The 24,871-nt window shown below is 39.9% G+C and overlaps 2 protein-coding genes across 2 annotated transcripts; both read right to left on the bottom strand.

The window, feature by feature from the left end:
* Positions 1-6,682: 6,682 nt before the first annotated feature.
* LOC104423326 (proline-rich receptor-like protein kinase PERK3) lies at positions 6,683-10,304 on the bottom strand. The gene is made up of 7 exons (XM_039303639.1): positions 10,167-10,304; positions 9,884-9,973; positions 9,368-9,462; positions 8,239-8,555; positions 7,994-8,132; positions 7,258-7,450; positions 6,683-7,006 (listed from the first exon to the last, which is right to left on the bottom strand). Exons 1-7 carry the CDS (start codon positions 10,302-10,304, stop codon positions 6,683-6,685), a joined length of 1,296 nt encoding a protein of 431 aa, XP_039159573.1.
* A 9,370-nt stretch (positions 10,305-19,674) lies between these two features.
* Positions 19,675-23,831, bottom strand: LOC104423325 (receptor-like cytoplasmic kinase 1). Its single transcript, XM_039303638.1, has 7 exons — positions 23,811-23,831; positions 23,275-23,372; positions 22,111-22,718; positions 21,834-21,982; positions 20,662-20,880; positions 20,282-20,431; positions 19,675-19,740 (listed from the first exon to the last, which is right to left on the bottom strand). Exons 1-7 carry the CDS (start codon positions 23,829-23,831, stop codon positions 19,675-19,677), a joined length of 1,311 nt encoding a protein of 436 aa, XP_039159572.1.
* Between the last annotated feature and the right edge of the window lie 1,040 nt (positions 23,832-24,871).

The raw sequence follows: 24,871 nt of genomic DNA, 5'->3' as shown, positions 1-24,871 counted from the left end.
GCCAAAACGGCGTCGTTTCGGCTGACGTGGAAATAAATAAATAAATAAATAATTAAATTAAATTTAAAATTAAATTTAGTTAAAATATTTTAAAAAATAATCATTTAAAAATTTAAAAAACTTTAAAAAACTTTAAAAAAATTTTAAAAAATTAAAAAAAAAAAAAAAGGAACGGGGGGCAGGCGGGGGATCGGCCCTCGGCCGCCGCCACCACCGCCTCGCCGCTGTCGGGAAGAGCGGTGACGGCGGGGGAGGGTCGGCCGAGGTCGCGGCCCCCGGCCGGGGGCCGGTGACCCCGCGACCCTCCCGGCGGCGAGGGCTCGCGAGCCCTCGCCGCTGGATGGGCGAGGGCCGTGAGCCCTCGCCGGCCCGGATCTCTGGGGGCGCGCGGCCCTCGCCCGGCCGGGCCAAGGCTGCCGCCCATTGGGCGACCCCGGCGGGCGGTGGCCCTTGGCCCGGCCGGGCGAGGCTGCGACCTCGCCCCGGATCGGGCGAGGCTCGCGAGCCCTCGCCGTTGGTCGGCCGGGGTCGCCGGCCCCGGCCGAGGCCCGGCGAACCCGGCCGACCCTCCCCGCCGTCGCCGGCCCTTCCCGCGCGGCGGGGCGGCGGGGCGGCGGCGGGGGCGATCCCTCGGTCGCCTCCCCCATTCCCTTTTTTTTTTAATTTTTTTTAAATTTTTTAAAGTTTTTTAAATTATTATTTTTAAAATATTTTAAATAAATTTAATTTTAAAATTATTATTTAAAAATATTTTAACTAAATTTAATTTTAAAATTAATTTAATTAATTTTTAATTTTCTTTTTACCACGTCGGCCCAAAAAACGACGCCGTTTTGGCCACGTCGGCGTGCAAAACGGCGTCGTTTTGGGCGCGCTTCGCGGAAAACGCCACGTTGCGTTAACAGGAGTGGCACTCAAGTGATTCATTTTTTCGAATTTGGCACTTAAGTGTACCTTTCAAGTTAAGGCACTTAAGTGTCCCTTTGGCCAAAGTTATGGCACTTGAAGCGTTCTTTTGCCCCTTATGAGCATATGCTTTTGGTCAAGATTGGAGATAAATGGAAAATACTTATTGTCTGCTTGTATGTTGACAATCTTATATTTACTGGAAGTTGTGATGGCATGTTTGAAGAATTTAAGAAATCTATGATGGATGAGTTTGAAATGTCTGATCTTGGTATGATGCATTACTTCCTTGGCATAGAAGTGGTACAATTGGATGATGGGATCTTTATTTCTCAAAAGAAATATGTGGGAGAAATTTTGGACATGTTTCAGATGAAGGATTGTAATCATGTAAACACTCTAGTTGGATCATGAAGGGAGGAGGTTGACAGAACACTTTATAAACAAATTGTGGGCAGTTTGATGTATCTAATTGCAACAAGACCAGACATAATGTATTTTGTTAGTTTAATCAATAGATATATTGAGAATCCTACAAAAATGCATTTATTAGCTGCTAAGAGAATTCTTCGTTGCTCGCAAGGAACTGGAGACTTTGGGCTATTTTACAAGAAGGGTGAAAAGTCAAATTTGTTGGGATTTACTGATAATGACTATGCATGAAATCAAGATGATAGAAGGAGCACTTCGGGTTATGCTTTTATGTTTGGGACATGTGCTATTTCGTGGTCATCCAAGAAGTAACTGATTGTCACATTGTCAAGTATAGAAGCTGAATTTGTTGCTGCAACAGCTAGTGCTTGTCAAGCTATTTGGCTAAAGAGAATTCTTGAGGAGCTACAATTTAAGCAACCAAGAGCTACTAAAATTTTTATGACAACAACTCAGCAATCAAACTCTCCAAGAATCCTGTGCTACATGGAAGAAGTAAGCACATTGATGTGAAATTTTATTTCTTGAGAGATCTTAGCAATGATTGAGCAATTGATCTAATCTACTGCAGGAGTGAAGATCTGCAGTAGATTAGATCAAGTTGCTGATATATTCACCAAGGCCCTCAAGATGGAGTCATTTGTGAAGCTCAGAAGGTTACTAGGTGTTTGCACGTTGAAAATAGTAAAGGTTTTAAACTGAATGTTAGTAAACATCAGTTTAAAGGAGGGATTGTTGAAATAATAGTTATTTCCTTTTGCATGTTTTGTTGATTTGGTTTTTCAGTTATTAGAGTTAGTGGAGTCATATGTGTTAGTTGTCTTAGTTTTTAGGTGTTAGTGGAGTAAGTGTTTTATGTAGAACATGGGTAGTTATGGGTCATATTTTAGTAGTGTTTTTACGTTATGTATTTGTCTTTCGTAAAAGATTTTGTTGTTCTGTATGAAAGATGAAGTTTTAGCCTCATCTCTCTTCTCTTTAGCAATTTAACATTGGATCAGTTCGGTCCTCAATCGTTTTTTTAAGGAGTACAAAAAGTGAAATAAAAAATTATCGATTGGTCCCAAGTTGACCTTGGAACCGGACCGAACCCACTGGGTCAGTCTAGTCCCCAGTCCCAAGCTCAATAAGGTCGATCCTCGATCCCAAAAATTGAGGACCAACACTATGCGGGTTGGTCCTAAGGTTAGGGGGTGGACCGGCCCGACCCGGACCATGCTCACCCTTAAATCTACCCATTGGCCTAGATCTTGGTTAGAAGATCTGATCGCTTCAAGGACAACGAGAGTAAAGCCTCAAGTAGATTTTGCCGCCTATATAGCAGTTTGAGTTTCCATAAGTCAAGTACTTTAACTTGGATAGAATGCTTTGCCTTAAGTATATCATTCTGGAAAGTCAAATCTCCGAGAGATATTTTGGAAAACTTTCATCTAAAACTCCTTATACATAAGGCAGGAAATCCAATCAATCGCCAGTCTCCATAGCATGAATTTGTCTCATTCTTAGCCGTTTGATAGAACACATAATGAAAGAAATAATTAAGCCACGACTTTGGTTTTGATTGATATCGTCTTATCTTCTACTTGGAAAATACTTATCATCAGAATCCAAGTCTTTACTTCGGATAAGTTTTGTCAATCTTCAAAATCAATTTGGGAAATTTCCTCAGCACGAAGAAAGGATGTAGCTACCGTGTCTTCTTTAGGCCTTGACAAGGGCCAACCACCTCTCATCGAGCCATGAGCGAGTGCCTCTTGCCCTCTCTCAAGCGACCTTTGCAATGCTGCACCTCATCTCAAACATCACAGAAGCACAATCCACATGCATGAATATGATATCTGTTAGTTTATCATTGTATCAATGGCCAACATACTGCTCATTCTCCAAAAGCGGAAAAAAAAAAAAAAGAAAAAAAAAAGAAGTGCATTGGATCTCATCAATCCAACTGAAATATGTTGAAAATTCAAGCATCAAGAATATGTATACCATGTAAACATCCAAGACTATAAAATGCGGTGGTTCCAATCAAGCTCCAGGAGCAGTAATTCTTTATTCAGGCACCAGCAATTCACCTTTTTCCTCATTTAGCAAGAATATTACTGACGGTTTTGGAAGACTTCTACAACATGTTAAAGCCAAAATTCAAGTTCATCTCGTGAATATTATCAAGGCAAATGCTGGATATTAGCAAGAGAAATGTGGACATTAGCTAAGTTATTGCGTGGATATTTCCAAGGTGAATGCTAGATATTAGCAAGACAATTGCGTGAATATTACCAGGACTTACACTTGGATATTAGTAGATGCTCAATATTATCAGACTTATGCCATAACTAAATATTATCACAACACATATTCTACCTGCAATGACAACCTTATCTTGAACTTTTTTCCTGGTCAAAACCTTATCTTGAACCCCAAAACTATCATTTGTAGATATTCAATCTCAATCTCAAGGGCTAGTGATTTGGCATGAATTCCCAATTAAGAAGATCTTGATTGACCTTCTATCCTTGGATTATCTTTGTGACATAAGGTAAGATATCTTGATTGATTGACAATCATTCCGAAAACTTAATTCTTTCTATAGTTGAAGAACTCTATTTTTGGAAACTGAGATTTGTTTGTATGAGCAAACAAATCAACAAGATCTTTGATTGTTAAACCTCAATGGCTACCTAATCTTCTCCAACAATTGTCCAACGGGTGGATTGAAGACTAATCCTCAAAGATTATCCCGTGAGAAGGTCGGACATTTAGGAGTATAAAAGGAGACCAAGGCACCAAAGAGCAAATTAGATCAAGAGTATAGTATTCCAAAATTTGAGAGAAGTTCACATACTTTGAATCGTCTTCTAAGAGTATATTATTGTAATCTCTTGAGAGGTATTAATAGTGTTATAAGTGTGTGCTTAAGTGTGAGATAAAGAGACTTATAAACTTGAATAGTAGCAGCACCTACTTTGTGGAGAAGTGCTTGAATATTAGCAGGCACATACGACTGTGACTTCTCAGTGATTATAATGGTATCAAGTCAATATGATGTTAGCATGAGAGCGTAGATGCAAACTTATACTAAGTTGAACCACTATAAGCTTGTGTGCAAAGTCTTTTATCTCTTGCTTATATTTACTTACTATTTGTTAGAAGATCACTGCATTGCTGATTATTATCACAAACCTAGTCATTTTCAAACTCTAGTTCACTCGGTCACCCTTTTGGCACTTTTAATTTCGCAATTCTTTGCCAAAATCTTTAAAATCACCTTTTTTGGCTCCATCTAGATGATATTGTTAGCCTCCATCAATTACAAAGAGCACGATGTGAAACAACCCACATTTGATGGTTACATCCAATGGCTACAATTTTGGAATTCAAATAACAATAACTTCTAATAGCAATTACAAGAAGTTGTGTTATCCATTGATTCCTGTTATCTAGAACATATTTCACACGAAGTTAAGCAACAAAAAATAACTACCCAGCAGTTACGTTTCCGTGTAAATTGCATGTTGTCCATGACTTTGCCAATCAATTTCACAAGTTTTGATAAAGGATCTCGTCAATAATTGTTCCATGACTTTGCCAATCAACTTCTCAAATCTTGATAAATGATCTCTCAATGACTAATGCCATCGATGATTTCCATAGCAAATTCTTGATTCATTTCAAGTTATCGATTGTTCTGTTTATTGTTGGCCAAATTTTGCTCTTCTCAACTAAGTCCGATACTTGTCGATTATAAAAACCCAAAAGTTGGTCATTTTTGGGTCCAGCAATAACAATTATTACAGCTCTATTTTCTTCGAAAGATCAAGACGTTCCATATGTCCTTGAACGACCAGCTTCGAGCCATCTCGTGTATGTCACGCACGAAGATGTATTGCCGATGTTTGTGGAGCGAAGAATTTGTCATCAGAGAGAAACCCCCGAGGAGGAGGAGGAGGAGGAGGATGAATTGATAACAGGAATGGTGCTTTTTGCCGTCTACCATGTGACTCAATACGTCAACCACCTGTAATTAATTTCAGTTGGTTAGTAACTCTGGCTTTTATTAAGGCAGCATTGTTTGTTTTGAGAAAAATAAGTTCCATTTTTTTTTGAATTTTTCAGCATTTGTTTTGCAAAAAATAAATAGGCCAAGACAAATATTTTCTATCAATAAAAAAAACTTCAAAAGTGGGGAAAATGATTTATTCTTTTCAAAAAGAGGAAATTATTTTCTCTCATCTTTCTTTCACTAAGATGAATCATGCTCTCCTCCATTCTCTCGAACTCAAGCCTCACTTGCTTTGAGCGAGCTTGTCCCTCACCTATGACCAGTTGCTGACTGTCGCCGTGGCTGGTGACTGGCCAAGTAAGAAGGAAAAAGGAAAAGGAAAAAAATGTAAAAAAATTCAAATATTTTTGGTAATTTTACCGAGCAAAATCAAATTAGATTTTCTATACTTGAATGATGGAAAATATTTTCTAGTTTTGTTTTTCAAGTTTCAACAAAATATCGGAAAATATTGTCATTTTCTTGAAAAATGACTTTTTGGAAAACATTTTCCATGAAAAAAATAGTCTTAGAGTGCGTTTTTCATTGAAAACTCAAGATTTTTTTTCGGTAAAGGTAATGTATATATTAACTTTTACCCAAAAGGGAATATACAAAAAAAGGAGACCTGACACCAACAGAAGGGCCTTGCTCCCAAGGTGACAATAGGAATTGTCAACAGGAGTGCAAGGGTGTCATAGTAACCCAAAAGGAAACAAAAAGGAGGGAATCACCCTAGCAAAGGAAAACAAAGCAGAAACAAGGCACGGCTCAGTCTGAGAAAATAGACGGGCTAAGGCTCTAGTTCTGCTACAATCTTCTATTCGTAGGGGTATCCGGCACTTGATGGAAGGTCAATGCCTTATCCCTAACAACCTTGTCAAGGCGTTTTTTTATAGCCGGCAAACAGAGAGTCCGATCACGGAAAATGGTATTATTCATTTCCTTCCAAATAATATTACATAAGGCTCCAAAAGCGAACCGAGAGATAGAAATTACTTTTATTATCAATAACAATTTATGACTAACTATTCTTATTGGAGATGATTTTTCATTCATTCATTTTTGTGAGTAATACATGCGATCATTTTTTGAAATAATATTTCAATTTTGAATTTTTCGTGAAAAAAACGTGCCGGAAACTTAAACTGCATAGAGAAAATGAGTTGCCTCCCAATCATAGAAGACATTCCTGACAAGTAGAAGATGGCGGAAAATAAAAGCCCGCCCACCCAGCAGGAAGCTTGTGAATCTCTATGATTCCATGCGTATCATGCCACAAGAGCATGGATCTCCGCATTCTTCTCAGTAAACACGACGGTGCATATTACTAGTCTCTTTGTATGGGAACTTGAAAACAGCGAAAATGGGAAATGTTGAAGAGTGCCTGCGGGACAACTCTTTATCATACTCAATGTGGAGCAAACCAATTTCCAAGCAGCGATTATACAGAAGATGAGAAAACTTAGCCACACTGACCTGGTCCATGGACTCTCTCTTGCAAAGATTTTTGATTAGGCACTTATCTGCCACACGAATCAGCCTACGGAGTTGGTCGTCATCATATGAGTCAGCCATGCCGTGCTCAAGCAATTCTGGGTACTTTTTTCCTCTTAGCAACGGTTTTGCCTGCAAAACATCGAGCTCTCATAAAGGAAGAAGGGCAATCAAATAAGTGTGCTATAGTCTTCCGTCCTTAGGCTGAGTTCCTTGCAGTGTCGTCGATAAAGCAATCTTTCACAGGATGAATCATGCAGGGCATCTCATCTGGATTCCTTTTTCTACTCTTCATTAGATGCTAACAAGGCGAAAGATTCAAATGACATGCATTTTTTGCCAAATGTTTCGCGCTTAGTTTGATCAGTAGAAGTTGCACATACAGGCAGAGGCTGTATAAGAAGCATTGAGGCAGTTACCCATTTTACGATACTTCGCTCTCCAAACAATGGGTCTGTGCTCCTTAGTCCTGTGATCAGATGTAGAAGTATGACCCCAAAAGAATAACAGTCACTCTTTGGAGACACTTCACTGGAATCTGCATATTCTGGAGCCAAGTATGGCATAGTCCCAATCCTCATCTCAGAAGAGAAATCAGAGTCTTCATACATAATCATTTCCAGGCCAAAATCTCCTATCTGATACACAAGTGATGCAGCCTCTCATATGATTTGATGTTGTAAATTGCTTTGGTGGTCAAGTTGGAATCACTTCAAGGAACGAGTGACTCTACTTCTTTTGATTGGCTTTGCACTAGTCACAACAGTACTAAAATATTCCCCTGCTAGAGTTAATGAAACTAGTGACTCTTTTTCATTAATTATTTGCTGCCACAGGATGAAATGAATTTTTTTGGGGTATATATCTTCTCTCAGTTTTCCGAACATGGCTATACACAGTGTTTACTAAACTTGTGATAAGGAGTCTGGATTATACATTCACTTATATTGAAATATAAAAGTGAATGAAATCTCAAATTGGTATTATGCTATGACTATAGGCAACATATGCTGCATCAATTTTGGAGCAAAAAGTCAGTTGTTTCATCCACAAGCCAATTATATAGCAAGTTCCATTGCAATCACAAGAGTCGCTGAGAAAATTATGAGGCGCTCTTACCATTCATGAGTTAAGAGGATGTTGTCAGGCCTCAAATTTTGGTGGATGATGTTGTTTTCATGCAGATATTTTAAGCCTTTAGCAGCTCCTAAGGTGATTTTCATCTTTTGATCCCACCTGAGAAGTCTACTGGGATTTCCTGCATTAGTAAGACATACGTCGTATTGATTAGGCACTCCATTCTAACATATGCACGGATGTCATAGTTGTGCATGACCTCAAAAAGGTATGTGGTATTAACTTACTAGACAGATGATTGTCCAGCGAACCATTGCAGACATATTCATACACAAGCAGCCTGCAATTTCCTTCTGAACATGAACCTAACAGCATGGCCAGATTTTCATGTCTCACTTCACTGAGCATATGAACTTCAGATTGGAATCCCTTTTCACTACCATGGTAGCGTGCGTTTTTGTGCTGCTTAACGGTAATTTTCAGTCCATTAAGCTCTTCCCTGTAGGCTACTCCGAAGTGCAAAGCCAATTTCTGAGAAAAACCCTTGGTAGCAGCCTTAAGCTCCTCAAAAGCGAAGTCTCTCTTCCATCCCATCTTTGGACGTCTGTTGTGGCAAATGGAACAAATGTAGTGCCTGCTCATCGAATCTGGTTCATCACTTCCTGTCAACTTGCTAGAGTTGCATATATGTTGCATTGGAAAATTTCGTGCTCTTGGCTGTCTCAGCTCCTCAATGGTGTGATCGCATTTCACTATTGAAATTCCACACGAGTCTTTGCATGAGATAATCCTTGTCTTTTTTCATTTTCCTGTTGCAAGGGTTTTTTCAGAATGTTAAAAAAATAAGAACTAGGGTGTGCTCATGTAGGGAAATTTTAGTATCTTTTGAGTCTATTTGATAGATTACCAGCTCAAAAACAGCGATCAAGTTCTGAAAACTTGTCATTTAGCCTGGCCTTTGTAGCTATTTATTTCAAAATCTCCGTTAAAGTCATCCTGTAATGCAGTACTAAATCTATCGCACAATCAAAATCCATGAAGGACTTTGTTAGCTTAACAGGTGATTATAGTTAATCAATTTATTCCATTTAGCTCCTATTACCTTAGAGCTGTGGACAGTTAAGATGATGTAAAATCTCTTTTCCGCTTTATTTAACAGTGAGATATGTATCTGCCATGTTCCTCTTGTCACTAGTATCTTGGTCTGCAAATTTGCTGGTAAGTTGTAGACTACATAGTGTAATTAAAGGTATAAATAGTAGGATTAACTCTAGCAGTAGAAGCACCAATCAATACTCAAGATATCCTGTGTTGGTCTCGTGACCAAAAAGTTTGACTAACATGTCGAGCAGTAGAAGCACCAATCAATACTCGAAGTATCCTTCGTTGGTCTCGTGACCAAAAAGTTTGACTAACCTGTCGAGTATTATCCATGTTGCCCTAAAAGTTATAGCAGCTTTTCGGACTTCTTTTGGAGAATCTCCTCCTTGGACATCTATATCCAGCTTAATCTGCAATTTGACAAACAATGAGCCATTTGACTAACAGAATCAAATTGGGGCACATTACTCCTATAATAGAAAGTTTTGCAGCATATCGTTTTGCACTTGCGTGCATTGTGGAACTGTGCTTGAATTTTAGCAGCTAAACGAGGCTGTATCCTCATGTTAGAAGAGAAGGATGCACTATCTACTTGTAATATAAACACAGTTCTGTTTACTGGTTAGATCAATAACTTTTGTGCATCCTAGGTTGATATCCACGTTGTACAGTTACATTTTAGAGTGAGTGCAGTTGTCAAACATGGAATGGCTATTTGATAATCAGAGATTGGACAGCCGAAAACTTTTCACATGTTCACAATGTCCGTTTCCATGTACCTGCTCAATTGGATGTTCCACTTTCAACAGAAAATTGACCTAATTACAATACATCCTTGATGTACTCTCTCGCTTCTGTGCAACTTCTTCCCTGACAATTTTCTGGCTTGCTCCAAGCCATGATCCTGAACCCATCTTGATCCTGTAACCCACTAAAGAAAAAGGGATGAGGTGAAAAGTGTGGAGTTCATAGAAAAAGGTGAGCAAGATCAATGTAGCGATATTTCTTTCTTTTTTTTTCTTATGAGTTTCTGAGATGTGGATGCATTTACTCATGACCGTGCTCTCTCAAGAGTTTTATGCAGCTTCCTAGCTTACTTACTAGGGTGGCTAACTTCGTGGAGAACTGCCAAGAGCATAAGCTTGCTTCCAGGGGAAAGCATAGATCCTTGTAAAATGTATTTGATCGTGTTCAGGATAATTCCTGGTGAAGCGTCTTCAATCACCAATACCCTTTGACCTTCTGCTGACATGATTTCTTATCAAGTCAAAGCATGGAAGCTAGCAGAGCATGGCAGGTGGGAAAAGCTCTCAAAACTCAATTCTTATGTTGAATATGGCATGAGCTTTAACCAGCCAAAGCAAATGGACTTTGGTGAATCCACATTGCCCAATGTCCGAACATCTGTGAATAGATGTAAAATATTGCAACATGCACGTCAGAATATCTTTGTCGTGAATATAAGAAATAATTGCGCTTGTTTCCTCATCTGGTACTTCCAATGCTTAGGATGATTTTTTCATTGATTGATGGCCTCGATATAGGAGGATTATTTGTCTTTTAAGAGAAATCATTTCCTTGAGAAGTATGTCTTTTTGTTCACTTCATCCTTAACTTCGTCGTTTCTAGGAATGTAGTTTACAGCCGAATGAACTAAATAGGGAATGAGTTAAACTACTGACTCTACATAGTGATTGGTGTGTCCTTCTCTGTATCATGTGCTTCAATGGAACAGGGATAAACCATAGAATGTGCTTTGTTATGTAAAGCTATGGCTCATTATCTGAACATGGAAATAAATTTAAACAAGTGAAAGTGCTATTGTTCCTCTCAAATAATCTGACCATGACCAGGGACTCTCGGTGACCAAGGAGGCAAAATTAACTTATTCTGAAACCGATTAAGAGGATGGACAACAAATATTGGTGATCGATTTTAGGTTTCATCATAGTTTTCGCTGGAATACTATTAATAATGGGAGCATATGAGTTGGTTGAGATCAATATGGAATTATTACCTCAACCTAGGAAATCAAGATTGGGATCTCGTTGATCTGGCTGAAGCGACCACTTCGGCATGGACAATAACAGCTCCTTTTCCATATCCTGGCCCGAGAACTCTTATTAGTTTTTCACGGAAAAAGAAAAAGATGTGAATAATGATTGGATTGATGATAAAATAAAATCCTAGGTCGTATCCAACGGAGCTTTTTATATGTACTATGGGGGAGAGTGGCAAAGTTGAAGTCAAGTCTTCATGCGATATGAATAGGTTAGACTTTTCTACGGCCAAAAAAGGAAAAAAAAAGAAAAGAAAAAAAAGGAGAGGTTAAACTGCTCATCTATGATCACTTCTGCAAAACAAGATTCTCAAGAACAGCGTACAGTTATTTGACGATCTCTCATCGGTCGAATACGGAAACACCTTGAAAAAGTTTTTTGGTGTTGAAGATATTGTCGCCGATGCTGATTGATCTTGATTAATTTTGATTATAGGGAATATTTTGTGAGAATAGTATGTATATCTTTGAGATATTGTGTATATTTTTATTCCTTAGTTATTTAGACACCTTGTATTATAAATAGGTTGTAATTACATACTTTTCTAATAAGAAAGCAATATACAATTCTCCCAAATTCCAAGCTTTCTACTTTTCTGACATGGTATCAGTGCCTCCCGCCTTGGCCTAGCTTCCGCAATGTTTTCCTTTTTCTTTTTTTCTCTAAGCCAGGTCGAGCCTTTAGGATGGTGATGGACTCGTGGGGCCAGCTCCCTATTCTTCTCCCTGAGGTTCCGGATAGATTTGTGTGGAGTGTCAATCCGTCTGGTCTCTTCTCGGTGGCTTCTGCATGGCATTTTTTTCAGAAAGAGGAAAGCGAGAGTGGAGTGGTCATCTTTTATATGGAACAAAGCTATCACTTTGAGCTGTAGTATTACTTCAAGTATGGCTTATTTTTGGGCGGCCAAGTGCAATCTCCCATGGAGAAACGAGTCTTGGATGGAAAATCTTCAATGGACGATGAAATTCTTATCAGGAACGACATTCTCTTCAGAGGTCATCCAGTGGTGCCTGTGGCTGTCAAGAAGCATCTCATTAAAGTGGTCAAGGACAAAGCTTAACCTTTAGAAGCGTCGAAGATTGCCCGAGAAATAGAAGGCTTCAACGGAATTGGGGGCTCGACCCTTCTATTTTCTCTTCTCCTACGCCGACCGCCTAGTATCTCCTTCAGTGTGTCTTGCGGCTACCTCCCCGTTCTTTGTGCCTTCCTCGGCGGCCTTGCTTTGGATCTTCGGGTCCTCCTTGTTGTTGTTCCTTGGTTGATGTTGTTCTCTTTGTTTCCTCGACCCTACGTGGCTGTCTTGTCTTTGTTTTTGGCTGTCTGTGTTGACCTGCTTGCTTTGACTGCTATGCGGTGTTCTTTTGCACTAGGCGCCCTTTCACTCCTTTTGACGCTGTGTCTTTTTGAGTGAAAGTTTTGTGGTGCCTAATCTTCTGTAATTATTGGTTCTTTGCTCAATATATCATTACCTTTACCAAAAAAAAAAAAATCATGTCGAAGATTGAGGATTCAACTTCCGGTGTTTCTGAGGGAAATCTAGAGTTTCTCAACAATCAAAGAGGAGATGTCGTCCCTACTGAACATCAAACGAATCCATCATAAAGTCAAATGGGCCTCGTGCAGCCCAACACAGGATTTAATCCTGGAAATGCCTTTGCAGGCCCACACATTCAGTGGGTACCTATACCAATTCAGCCAAATCAAGCAGGTTCAACTCAGAGCTCACCTCAAATTGAGCCTAGAAGGATTGGTGGGCCGAAAGAAAGCCCATCGCACATGCCTGGAGCGGATCCTGGATATGGGGCAAGCTGGACTTTCCCGAGTCACAGTGGGATGGGTCCTGGATACGGGGCAAGCAATCCCTACCCGACCTACGAACCTGGATTCTTTCCCTTTGCAGGTCTCGCCGGAGTCAGCGGCCGGCCGAAACCTGGAGACCCGCTATACACCGCCACCGCCAACGGACCGGAGTTGTGCTTGATCTCCCAGCAGCTTTCGGGATCGGAGAATTACTCCATGTGGTTTCGCGAACTCCGCGAGCGCTCGTGACCAAGGACAAGGACGGTTTTTTGGACGGCACCGTCCCGATACCGTCCGACGAGCGACTTGCATGGCAATGGCGGAAGTGCAACCAGCTTGTTCGGACCTGGATAGGAAATTGCCTCATGGCAGAAGTAGCCGTTGGGGTACCACCAACCGAGGATGCACAAAAATTTTGGGAAAATTTACAAGAGATGTATGGTAAGCTAGATAGAGCAAAAATATTCACACTAACACAAGCTTTGTCAGATCTCAAGCAGGGAAATTTGTCGATCTCGGCCATCTACAATAAACTCTCTGCCCTATGGAACGAAATTGAAATGACAGAGGAGAAATTAGAGGGACCTGAGGCGACCTTGGCTCAATACCGGGCCATGAAGGATCGAGAGAAGGTTACAAGGTTCCTGCTCGTGTTGAATGAGACCTATTTGTAGCCAGATCTTGGCCATGGATTCGGTTCCTCCGGTCGGCCGCATATACCAACTTGTGGTTCAAGAAGAGTCCCAGAGGCTGGCGTCGACCGAGTATACGAAGACGGGTGACCGCGTTGTGCTTGCAGCCAAGACCTCGTCGGAACATCGGCTGGCGTCTTCAAGATCCGACCATGGAGGTTTGCCGAAGAAAACAAGGACGCTAGGGTTGTAGGAGGAAGAAGAAGAGGGTTTTTATTTTCCTCAAATGGATGGCCAAGATTACTTCGGGAGATCGGGTGGCTCGGGTAGCTCACAAGGAACGAGCGGCTGAGATCCGATCTTCGGATCTGACGGTGGAGGCTCCTTCGCACAATCGGACGGCTCACTTTTCGCCCTTGTAGCGCCCGATCCGATGGTCCATTAGCATTCGTTTTGAAGCGATCCAACGGCCAAAATTCGGCCATATCCTCGAACCAAAATAATTCAAACAAATGGAAAGGTAAATTTTGTGATTATTGCAAAAAACCTTATCGCAAAGAAAATTATTGGAAATTGCATGGAAGATCAGGGGAGAAGAAGGAAAGAGAATTTTCTGTAGCAACAAATGCTAAGGTGAATTAACCCATCAGCAATGATCAACTCCAACAAATCATTAGGACCGTAAGTCAGATGGGAATTCAAGAAAAGATGCCTAGTTATGCAGGTATTTCTTATTATTTGATGAGTAATATTTCGAGCAACGCATGAATTATTGATTCAGGTGCCAGTGACCATATAGTTTGTGATGAATGTTTCTTTTCTAAATTAGACAAGTCCTCAAGTCATACTTCCGTTCGCCTCCCAAATGGCAATGATATTTTAGTAGATAAAATTGGGGATGTTGAGCTGAGTCCTTCCATCACACTAAAAAATGTCATTCTCTTCCAAATTTTCAGTTCAATCTCATTTCCGTATCTAAGATTTGTCAAGACAATCTCTGTCAGGTCATTTTTTATTCTAACGTTTGTCTCTTTTAGGCCCCTTTGACTAGGACATTGATGGGCTGGGGTAGAAATTTCAAGGGACTTCATTTTTGGATAGCATTTCCAAAGAATTTTTCCTTCAACAAGAGCATCTTATGTAATGCCAATCATAATAAAAATGTCTCTTTATCCCATCAGCGTCTAGGCCATAGCGCTGCCTTTCCTCATCCCAAGTGCCCTATATGCCTATTAGCTAAACAGTCCAGAATGTCTTTTCCACAAAGTACATCACATGCTGCTAGAGCCTTCTCATTATTACACATGGACATCTAGGGCCCATATCACACCCCTCATCGTGATGGGTCACACTTCTTTCTCACCATCATGGATGATCATACTCGAGCAACTTGGGTTTTTCTTATGCAATCGAAAGCCCAAGTCCTTCCACATCTCAAAATTTTTATTGTCCTAATCAAAAATCAGTTTAACAAATCCGTACAACGGGTTCGTACTGACAATGCACGTGAATTCTTTAATCATGAATGTTCTTCATTGTTCATTTCCAATGGCATTCTTCACGAAAGCTCCTGTGTCTATATTCCTCAACAAAATGGGGTTGTAGAAAGAAAACACCGTCATTTGTTAGAAGTTGCTTGAGCTCTTAAATATCAAGCTTCAATTCTTGAAATGTTTTGGGGAGACCGTGTGGTCATAGCGGCATACCTAATCAATCGAATGCCATCTCGAGTTTTAAATGGAAAGACTCCATTCGAGTCATTGTTTGGGAAACGTTCCGACAATCGTCATCTTCGTGTTTTTGGGTGTTTATGCGATGTCTCTACCACGGGCCCTCGGGACAAATTGGGTCCCCGTGTCCTTTCTTGCATATTTATGGGATACCCTACCCTTCAAAAGGGATATTTGGTTCTTGATCCATCTACTAGAAGATTCTTCGTTAGCAGAGATGTCATCTTTCATGAATATGTTTTCCCTTTCAAGAGTAGGCCATCTTCATATCAACATGCCGATCCCCCTACGTCTTCTCGTCCTTTTTTGAATGAAGATGATACTCCACAGGCATTGATGATTATGATTCCACAAGTAATATCACCTATATCATCTTCAGATGTCGATACACATGTTGCATCGAATGTGAATAATGAAAGTTCTAGTCTTCCTTCATCAACCATATATTAAAGACTTGAATTTTCGAAATCCAATATTCTGGCGGATGATACTCCTATAGACTCACAGGTTGATGTTCCATCTGAACCGACTAATCTTCGGCGATCAAGACGGACAGTTCGACCACCAACATGGACAGCGGATTACGTTTGTTCTTCCTCAAAGAAGTGTCGTACACAATATCCTAATTCCTCCTATGTTAGTTTCGCTAATCTCTCTCCTGAACATAAGTTCTGTGTTAGTAGGATTTCTGAACAACAGGAACCCTCATCTTATGATGAAGCTGCCAAGGATCCTCGTTGGCAACGAGCTATGAAAGATGAGTTACAAGCTCTCATCGAAAATGAGACTTGGGATATTGTTTGTCTACCTCCCCATCGTAGACCCATATGATGCAAATGGGTATACAAGATCAAATACAAAGCAGACGGATCCATTGAGCGTTACAAAGCCAGATTAGTTGCGAAAGGATTCACTCAGAAGGAAGGATTTGATTATACATAAACTTTCTCTCCTGTTGTCAAAGAAGTCACCGTACGATCCTTTCTTTCCATTGCCGCTATTCGTGACTTGCCTCTTCATCAAATTGACGTTCACAATGCCTTTTTACATGGGGATCTTGAAGCAGAGATTTATATGGATATTCCGCCGGGATTTCGCAGACAGGGGGAGGGAAGCGTGTGCCGTCTTCATAAATCTCTATATGGGCTCAAACAGGTTTCTCGTCAATGGTATGCCAAATTTACCAATGCGCTTACAACTGCAAAATTCCAGCAATCTAAGCATGACTATGCTTTATTCACATGGAAAAAAGGTACATTGTCAATCTACTTACTTATATATGTTGATGATATACTCATTATTGAAATGATGCGCCTGCCATTGAGAGATTCAAAGAGTATCTACATTCTACATTTCATATTAAGGATTTGGGATCTCCTAAATACTTTCTTGGGATGGAAATTGTGCGGTCAAATAAAGGCATCTATCTTAGCCAACGGAAATTTGTCTTAGAGATTGTATCAGAAGCAGGTTTGTCGGGGTCTAGGCCGGCTATTATTCCAATCAATCATAATATCAAGTTAACAACAGCTGAATATGACAAAGGATTGTCGCCCATAAACAAGGATCCTTTGCTTAAAGATCCTTCTGCTTATCAAAGACTCGTTGGAAAGCTTATCTATTTGACCATGACTAGGCCAGACATCTGTTATGCAATTAGATTCTTAGTCAATTTATGCATGCTCCGAAACAGTCTCACATGAATGCGGCATTGAAGGTCATAAAATACTTGAAAGCGTGTCTTGGATTGGGAATAATGCTGTCACAAAACAACAATATGGAGATGACAGCATATTGTGACACAGATTATGCTACTTGTCCCATGAGTAGAAGATCAGTTACAGGATTCTGTATAAAATTGGGGGATTCTTTAATTTCGTGGAAGACGAAGAAACAATCAACCGTATCTTTATCATCTACTGAGGCAGAATACCAAGCAATGGCAAAGACTAGTTGTGAGATAGTCTAGATAAGAGGTCTTCTTCAAGACCTTGGTGTATGGATAAAGGAGCCCACTATCCTATTTTGTGATAATGATGCTGCACTTAAGCTTGCAATGAATCTAGTATTCCACAAAAGGACAAAGCATATAGAGATTGATTGTCACTTCATCCTAGACAAGATCCAGAGTGGGGTGATTAAAACAAGAGGGATAAGAACGGCATAGCAACCTGCGGACATCTTTACCAAGGCCTTATGTCAAAGGCAACATTCGTATCTACTAAACAAGCTAGGTGTCTTCGATGTGTACAAACCGCCGAGCTTGAGGGGGAGTGTTGAAGATACTGTTGCCGATGCTGATTGATCTTGATTGATTTTGATTATAGGGAATATTTTGTGAGAATATTATGTATATCTTTGGGATATTGTGTATATTTTTATTCCTTAATTATTTAGACAACTTGTATTATAAATAGGTTGTAATTACATACTTTTCTGATAAGAAAGCAATATACAATTCTCCCAAATTCCAAGCTTTCTACTTTTCTAACATTTGGGGGAGTAACAAGGATCATTATCCAACTTATCTGGTAAGGCAGAGCTTCTCATCTTAACAAGATGATTCGACAATTTATTCTTGTATGGACTTCAAGTGGACCTCGTTATCACCATCTGCCTGTTTTGCAGCTCCAGTTATAGCAAGAAGAAAGATGGCGTGTTTAGTAAGGAAGAAGTGCTACCGTATGCCCATAAAAATTCTCCTGGAAATTGGACGACCCCTGAGCTCGTCCAAAGGTCGCATATTTAACAAAGAGAAATACCTGAACAATAGAAAGGAGAATTAAGGAAAAAAAACTCTCAAGAATGGTGTTGAGAGTGTGCAGCAGGTAATATCTCTAAGGAAGAACTCAAGTCCAAGCTTGACAACACATCCAGTTGAACCCACTTTCACTCCAAAGATTAAGCCAATTAAGACATATTAACTGCTCTACATTACACCAATTCTCTAATGTGGGTATTTCTCTAGCACAACTCACATGTGCATCCTAATAAGCGCTACTTCTCAGATTCAACTACATAGTTTACGTGTTTGCCTCTAGAAATTAAAACGGCTTAGAAATTCAGGAATCCGATCGGTACACCTACTTGAAGCAATGGTACTGCTGAAAATAATCAAATTCCTGTAAATATTTCGTGAGTATAATAAGAAGCAAAAGTAGTGGGTCGAATGCACTAACGACTACGTAGATGCCTAAGCAATATGGAGACATGCTGATTCGCTTCAGAGCCAAGTTGATTCAAGCAAAGTACTGGTGTTCGATCTCAATCTATTATTTGCAAAAAAAACTAGATTAAAATAAATGCTGAAGCTACATAATATAAGATCCAATTTGTACACATTCCATAGCAGGCAAACAAGATATTCTTGCCAAAATGTTATTTTCACCCAGATACTTTGAACCTCTGGCAGCTCCTTCAGAATTGCAGTGGTTCGTTTGAATGCCCCAATTTATAGTTATGCTGTCATCCTTCTACTGTTCTTTCTTTCTTTTGGTTAGCTTCTTCACCATTGATTTCCTGCTTTGCTCCAGACACGGTAACATGCATCCACCTTCATCCTTTAACCCACTGAAGAAATGTGTTGGTGAAAGTGATGAGTTGGAAGTTACTAGGAATCATCACGAAGTAACACCAACTTGTTTGTATACTATGGTGAAACAAACCATGGCCAGAATTCAAGATCTCTGAAAAATCATAAATTGTGTTGCAAGGGTTTTAATCAAGATTAGGAAATCCAAACAAGAGTCTTTGGACCATTGGAATTTGGTGTTAGATATCCAATTGTGTTCCAAGGATTGCTTCGTTGGAGGACACAGCTAATTCGGCTTCACGTTGTGCTGTTACTTCCTAAGCTTAAATTCTTGTTCCTTTAGCCCATTTGCTAAAAAACAGACCTCGGCATGGCGGGATAAGTTCCTCTCATAGAACCAAACCCCTTAAGAATGTTTCTTTGTTTCATGCAAGTAAAACACCCATGACAGGAGACATAGTATTCACCACATTAATTCAGCTAAGAAAATGGTCAAAATGTCCCTTTGTTCAAATCAGTTCATCATTGTTTGTTGTATAGAGTTTGTTTTTGTCAAGGATGACTGCTTTTATGTGTGGATGCGGAAAACCTCATTGGAGCTGATCTTTGGAAAGCAATAATAAAGCAATGTATCACAAAAACGATTTCTGGGAAGGATGTACTTTTATTGTGAGTATCTCGACAACTGAGAATCTCTACGCTACAATTAAATGGCAATTGTCGTCATGTAGTATTCTTTTGCAGTAATTGATGGTACCAATCCTGTCGTCAGATCATCCATTCCACCTGGAGATGATGGTCGTTGCATGGGACTTTCATAGTTGTAAAATGAACCAGTGGGTGAGTTGGTGTCGCCAATTGATTCCGGTCATGGTTGGTCCCTAATAACCGGAAGTGTTTTTCCTTCTACCATGTAAGTTAATGCATGAAGTACCTGCGTTGAAAGTCAAATAACAATCAGACTGCCTATACCTGGGTAGAAGAAAATTTGAACCAGTGGAAGGCTGTGAAGATATTAAAACTCTAGGTGACATGTGAACATGTTGTTTGTGCTAATGCGAAAGTAGTGGCCTGATGAGAACAGTCACCTGATGCATATTAGTTTCACTATTCACTATGCAAATATAAAAAATCAGAGGTTTAGAAGTGGAATGCAGAGCTGTTCGTCAAGAACATTTTGATAAAAACAAGATGATAGAGATGCTCCAACTACATTAATAGAGGTGCTTCACAACTGATCGTAAGGATTGTATAATTCTTCTTAGAGGAGGATGAGAAAAACTAAATGAATTTTCTTTAATCTGATAACAAGACAGAGAACCATGCCTAGTGTGATATCAGATTGCTTATCAATGAACTATTAAACAGTGTTTCTGCACTTCAATCATGGAAGACACATGAAAAAGGAGAGGAGAAATGCATCTGTGCACAGTCAATAGCATATATTAACGAAACTTATGACTTGTGACTCTGACCTGGTCCATAGATATTCTCCTGTTGGGGTCCTTTTTTAGGCACTTAACTGCCACTCGAATCACCCAAGTGAGTTGATTGACATCGTAAGAGTCGGTTAGGCTGTGTTCAATCAATTCTGGGTAGTTTTTTTCTCTTAGCAATGGCTTTGCCTGTAACATCTCAAGCAGAACAACGTCAGTACTAGAGTTTTCAGACTCAAAATTAAAGCACTCGTTCAGAGAGTGAAGCACGCAACGTATCTTATTCAACAGTAATATTCTACCTACATTGGTAAATGTAAAATGACCTGGAATCACTTTGCATTAATTTTGTCTTGCTTTGCTAGGTCAATAGAATCACACATGCAAGCAGACTAGGTATGAAGCTTTGAGACATTTACCCATCCTACAATGCTATGCTTTCCAAATGATGGATCTGTGCTCCTCAATCCTGTTATCAGCTGTAATAGTATGACACCGAAGGAATAACAGTCGGTCTTTTGAGACACTTCACCAGAATTTGCGTATTCTGGAGCCAAGTATGGTATAGTTGCAATTCTCGTCTCAGATGGGAGATCAGAGTTCTCATGTAGAGTCATTTCAAGGCCAAAATCTCCAAGCTGATACATAAGCAGTACAGCATAGCATGTGATTTATGATGTCACATATAAAGTGGTGATCAGATCAGGATTTAATCATGAGTGCGTAGTCTTCACTTCGCTTGACCTACTAGTTTCTTACCCTAGGTTATTTCTATGATATCCCTAAATTAACTCTCTCGAGATATTGTCCGCTCTCTGAGCCTCACAGTTTTATCCTTTGGCGGACCGGCAGGCACTTTCTCAGGAGGTCACCTATACTGGTAGTGCTCTAGCTTGGGCTCACTTAACTTTGAAGTTCCAAAACAAAGCTTACTATTATGTCAAAAGGTGCCTATGCGAGTTAATTTCAGTTTTTGCATATTTATTCCAATATCGCTCTCCCCTCATTCGGTGGACAGTTCAGTTCATTCCTACTTCTTTTGCCATCCTAGAAGCTTGCCAGGAGCCGCTCTCTGTCCAAACCCTCTTTGGCATCAGTGACCACTCCCCACCCTCGTCAGACTAGGTCGTTACAATTTGTCCATAAAAAGTATAAACCTTTCGAAAATTGTTCTGATCTTCCTCTTTCAGGTATTGATTTAAACAGAAATGAGTTTTCCATTTGCTTACGTTTACACGTCAAAGACCTTAGTGCGCTAACGACTAGCATTTTCAAAAGCCAATAGATAAAATATACCTATTTTGTGAATGGGTTTGCATTCCCTTCGCTATAAAAAGCTTTACGAAGGGGTGACAAAACAACTGAGTGATTATCTCGTTTATCCCTAAAACTAAGTCCACAGCTTTCATATAGAATCATGACCAAGCATATTAAATCATTTATTTTTTTGACCCCATATTGTAGGATCATCTCGAAAAATATGATTGAGTCATTGGGTTTCCAAAATTGCGTTTGAAAAAGAAAAGTGTTTCGAATCTTTGCTATTTGGCTCAGATCTGCTCTAAAAAAGTCAAGGCATTGAAACTCTCACCAGAGATTCGTAATCATGAGTTAAGAGGACATTGCCGGATCTCAAATTTCGGTGGACAATGTTGTTGTCATGCAGATACTTCAAGCCCTTGGCAGCTCCCATCGCAATTTTTATCCTTTGATCCCACGTGAGCAGTATACCAGGATTTCCTGCATTAGTTAAACCAAATATCTTATTGACTAGGTTCATGCTCTGAATTTATACATGAGGCAAATTTCCAACATGCAAACTTATTTTGAGATGTTGACGGTTATGTGCTCTTAACTGTGGTTTTTACTCGATAGATGTTGGTCCAACGAACCGTTGCAGACATATTCGTAAACAAGAAACCTGTGGTTTCCGTCTGAACAGGAACCCAATAAGGTGACCACATGTTCGTGTCTAACTTCACTGAGCATATGAACCATGGATTGGAATTCTTTATCATCTCCCTGAAAACTCGCATTTTTCTGCTGCTTAACAGCAATCTTCAGTCCATTTAGCTCTCCCCTGAAGACTACTCCAAACCCATTTTCTGATTGGCAGTTATTAGCAGAAAATCCGTCAGTGACAGCATGAAGTTCTGCGTAAGTGAACTCTCTCTTCCATCCGCTTTTTGGACGTCTGTTATTGCAGATTGAACAAATGTAATTTCTGATCTCTGGCTTCTGTTCATCTCCTCCTGCCAAACCACTTGGGTCATCTATTTGTTGTTTCTGAGGACTTTGTGTTTTTGGCTGTTTAAATCCATCTCCTCCTATCAATTCACTTGAAACAGGGATGTGTTGTTCCTGAAGATTTTGAGGTTTTGGCTTTCTCAACTTTTCCAAGGTGTTGTTTCGTCTCACTATCGAAACACCGCATGAGAGTCTTGCAATGAGATAGTCTGTGTCTTTTCTCATTTTCCTGCAATAAGGATACTTTAGAATTACAATATACAAACTCCTAGCGTCCTCACGTTGGATATCTTTATATCCTCCATTGTATTTGTGAAACTCTCTCTCGAAAGGTAATAAACTTTATGAAATTATGTCCCTAGACAAATATCCTTGAATAAATTCTTACCATATAATCATTCTAGTCATCTTTTATTGCAGTACTTTCTTAACCTCGCACACAGTATATGTTTTTTGCTCTTACTGTCAATCCAGAAGTACAGATAATCAAAGTGTTCCCTATTCGCTCTTATTACCTTAAAACTGTGGACAGTCAAGTAAGTATAGATGCATCATCTCTTTTCTGATTGGTCCATCAATAAGGATTGAATCTCCTGGATTTATCTATCTTTTCGTATTTCATTTTGGTTCACATAATATTTTGGCCTGTCATTTATTTGGTGAGTTTTAGACCCTATAGTGTCATTTAGGATGCAACCTAAGATACAGATACAAGATGCAGTCTAACAGTAGAAACACTAACAGCACTCAAAACAAAATGAAATGGTCTCATGACCTCGACTAACCCGTCCAGTATCACCCATGATGGCTTAAAAGTCATAGCAGTTGTTAGGACAACTTCCTTTGGGGAGGCTTCTCCACGGACATCTATGTCGAGCTCAATCTGAAATTAGACGAACAAAAGACATGCATTAGCCACTTAATTAACAGAACCAAATAGGGGCACATCTCGTCTAGGATGGAATATTTTCTTGAATAATGCTGTAGCGTTCCCACAGTTGCTGAAATATTAACAGTTGAACAAGGAAAAACGTTGAACCTTACGTTGTAGAAGATAGAAAAATCAAGAATTCTTCATTCTGTAGTTCTGAGCTTCGTATACAAGAAGGAAGCATGGATATCAGCTCGTGATCAAGAACTCAGATAGACTAATGCCATTAAGACATGGCACGGTTACTTAACACTCAAGAGTACATCCTTAGCATGTGCTTTCCAGGTATCTATCAAATGGATCTTTCACTTCAACAGAAAACTACTCTACTTACAACTACTGAAGTACACGATGGAGAAAAATATCATCCACATTAGCAATGAATCATACTGGACCTTCATAGACTGGCATTGCTTGGAAACCTCCGTAACCTCATCGGCATGAGTGTATTCCTCCTTCCTCCGTTCCACTTCTTTGTTAACAATTTTCTGGCTTGATCCGATCCATTCACTTGAATTGGCTTTGATCTGGTAACCCACTGTAAGAAAATAAACGGACGCGGAGTGAAATCAATACATGATATTTCAGCTACTTCCCTCGCGTACGATTTTAATTTTGGGTGCATTTGTGAACTATCATGTTCTTCTGGGCCCAAAATGTCTGGCAACTCTCTTGCATATTGCTTGCTTTACTTACATGGGTGGCAAACTTTTCGAAGAACTGCTAGGAGCACAATCTTGTCTCCAGGGTGAAGCGCAAATTTCTGTAAACCGCATTTGATCGCATCCAAGCTAATCCCACGCGAGGCGTCTTCGACCACCAGTACCCTCTGAGCCTCCAACGACATCACTTTCTTCACGAGTCGGATGGACAGAAAAGAAGAGCTCTCAAAAAATCACTTTATACCCCGTGGACCCGAACCGCCAAGACAGATGGAGTTAGGATGACAACATTCAGACATAAACTAAAGGTTGAATTTAGACCACTAGAGAATGTTTCATTGCTTAGTTGATTGGTGGCGTCAGGAGAGGAAGGATGCTCGTTCTTATTCTAGGAATATTTGCCTTGACATTTGTCCTTTTGTCCATTCTACCAGATTTTAGGGGTGCGGATGGGCCTTAGTACCAAATGGAATATAGAGAAGGCCGATGAACATAGTGATTGGTGTGCTTCTTTTTGTCATTTTCAGGTATTTTGGCTGAGCAGCGATGAACCCGAAAAGATGCTTTGGTTTTGTAAAGGCGTTGCTTATCATCTGACAGCGGGAAGGGGGATTAATTTGACAATCGCAAGTGCCCTTTCTTAGATAAGTTAAACATGAGCGGGACGACTTATCCCAAAACGCGCGCGCGCGAGTGGCATACTCGTTTTCGTAGCTTTCTCAGCCGTGAGACAATTGCTTTCCAGCTTTGCCTAGTTAACAAATAGCTGGCGAAAATACATCTTTACCA

Source organism: Eucalyptus grandis, chromosome 10 (assembly GCF_016545825.1).
Source record: "Eucalyptus grandis isolate ANBG69807.140 chromosome 10, ASM1654582v1, whole genome shotgun sequence".
Classification (NCBI taxonomy): Eukaryota; Viridiplantae; Streptophyta; class Magnoliopsida; order Myrtales; family Myrtaceae; genus Eucalyptus; species Eucalyptus grandis.
Note: the sequence above shows the minus strand (reverse complement) of the source record. Positions and strands in the feature narration are given on the sequence as shown.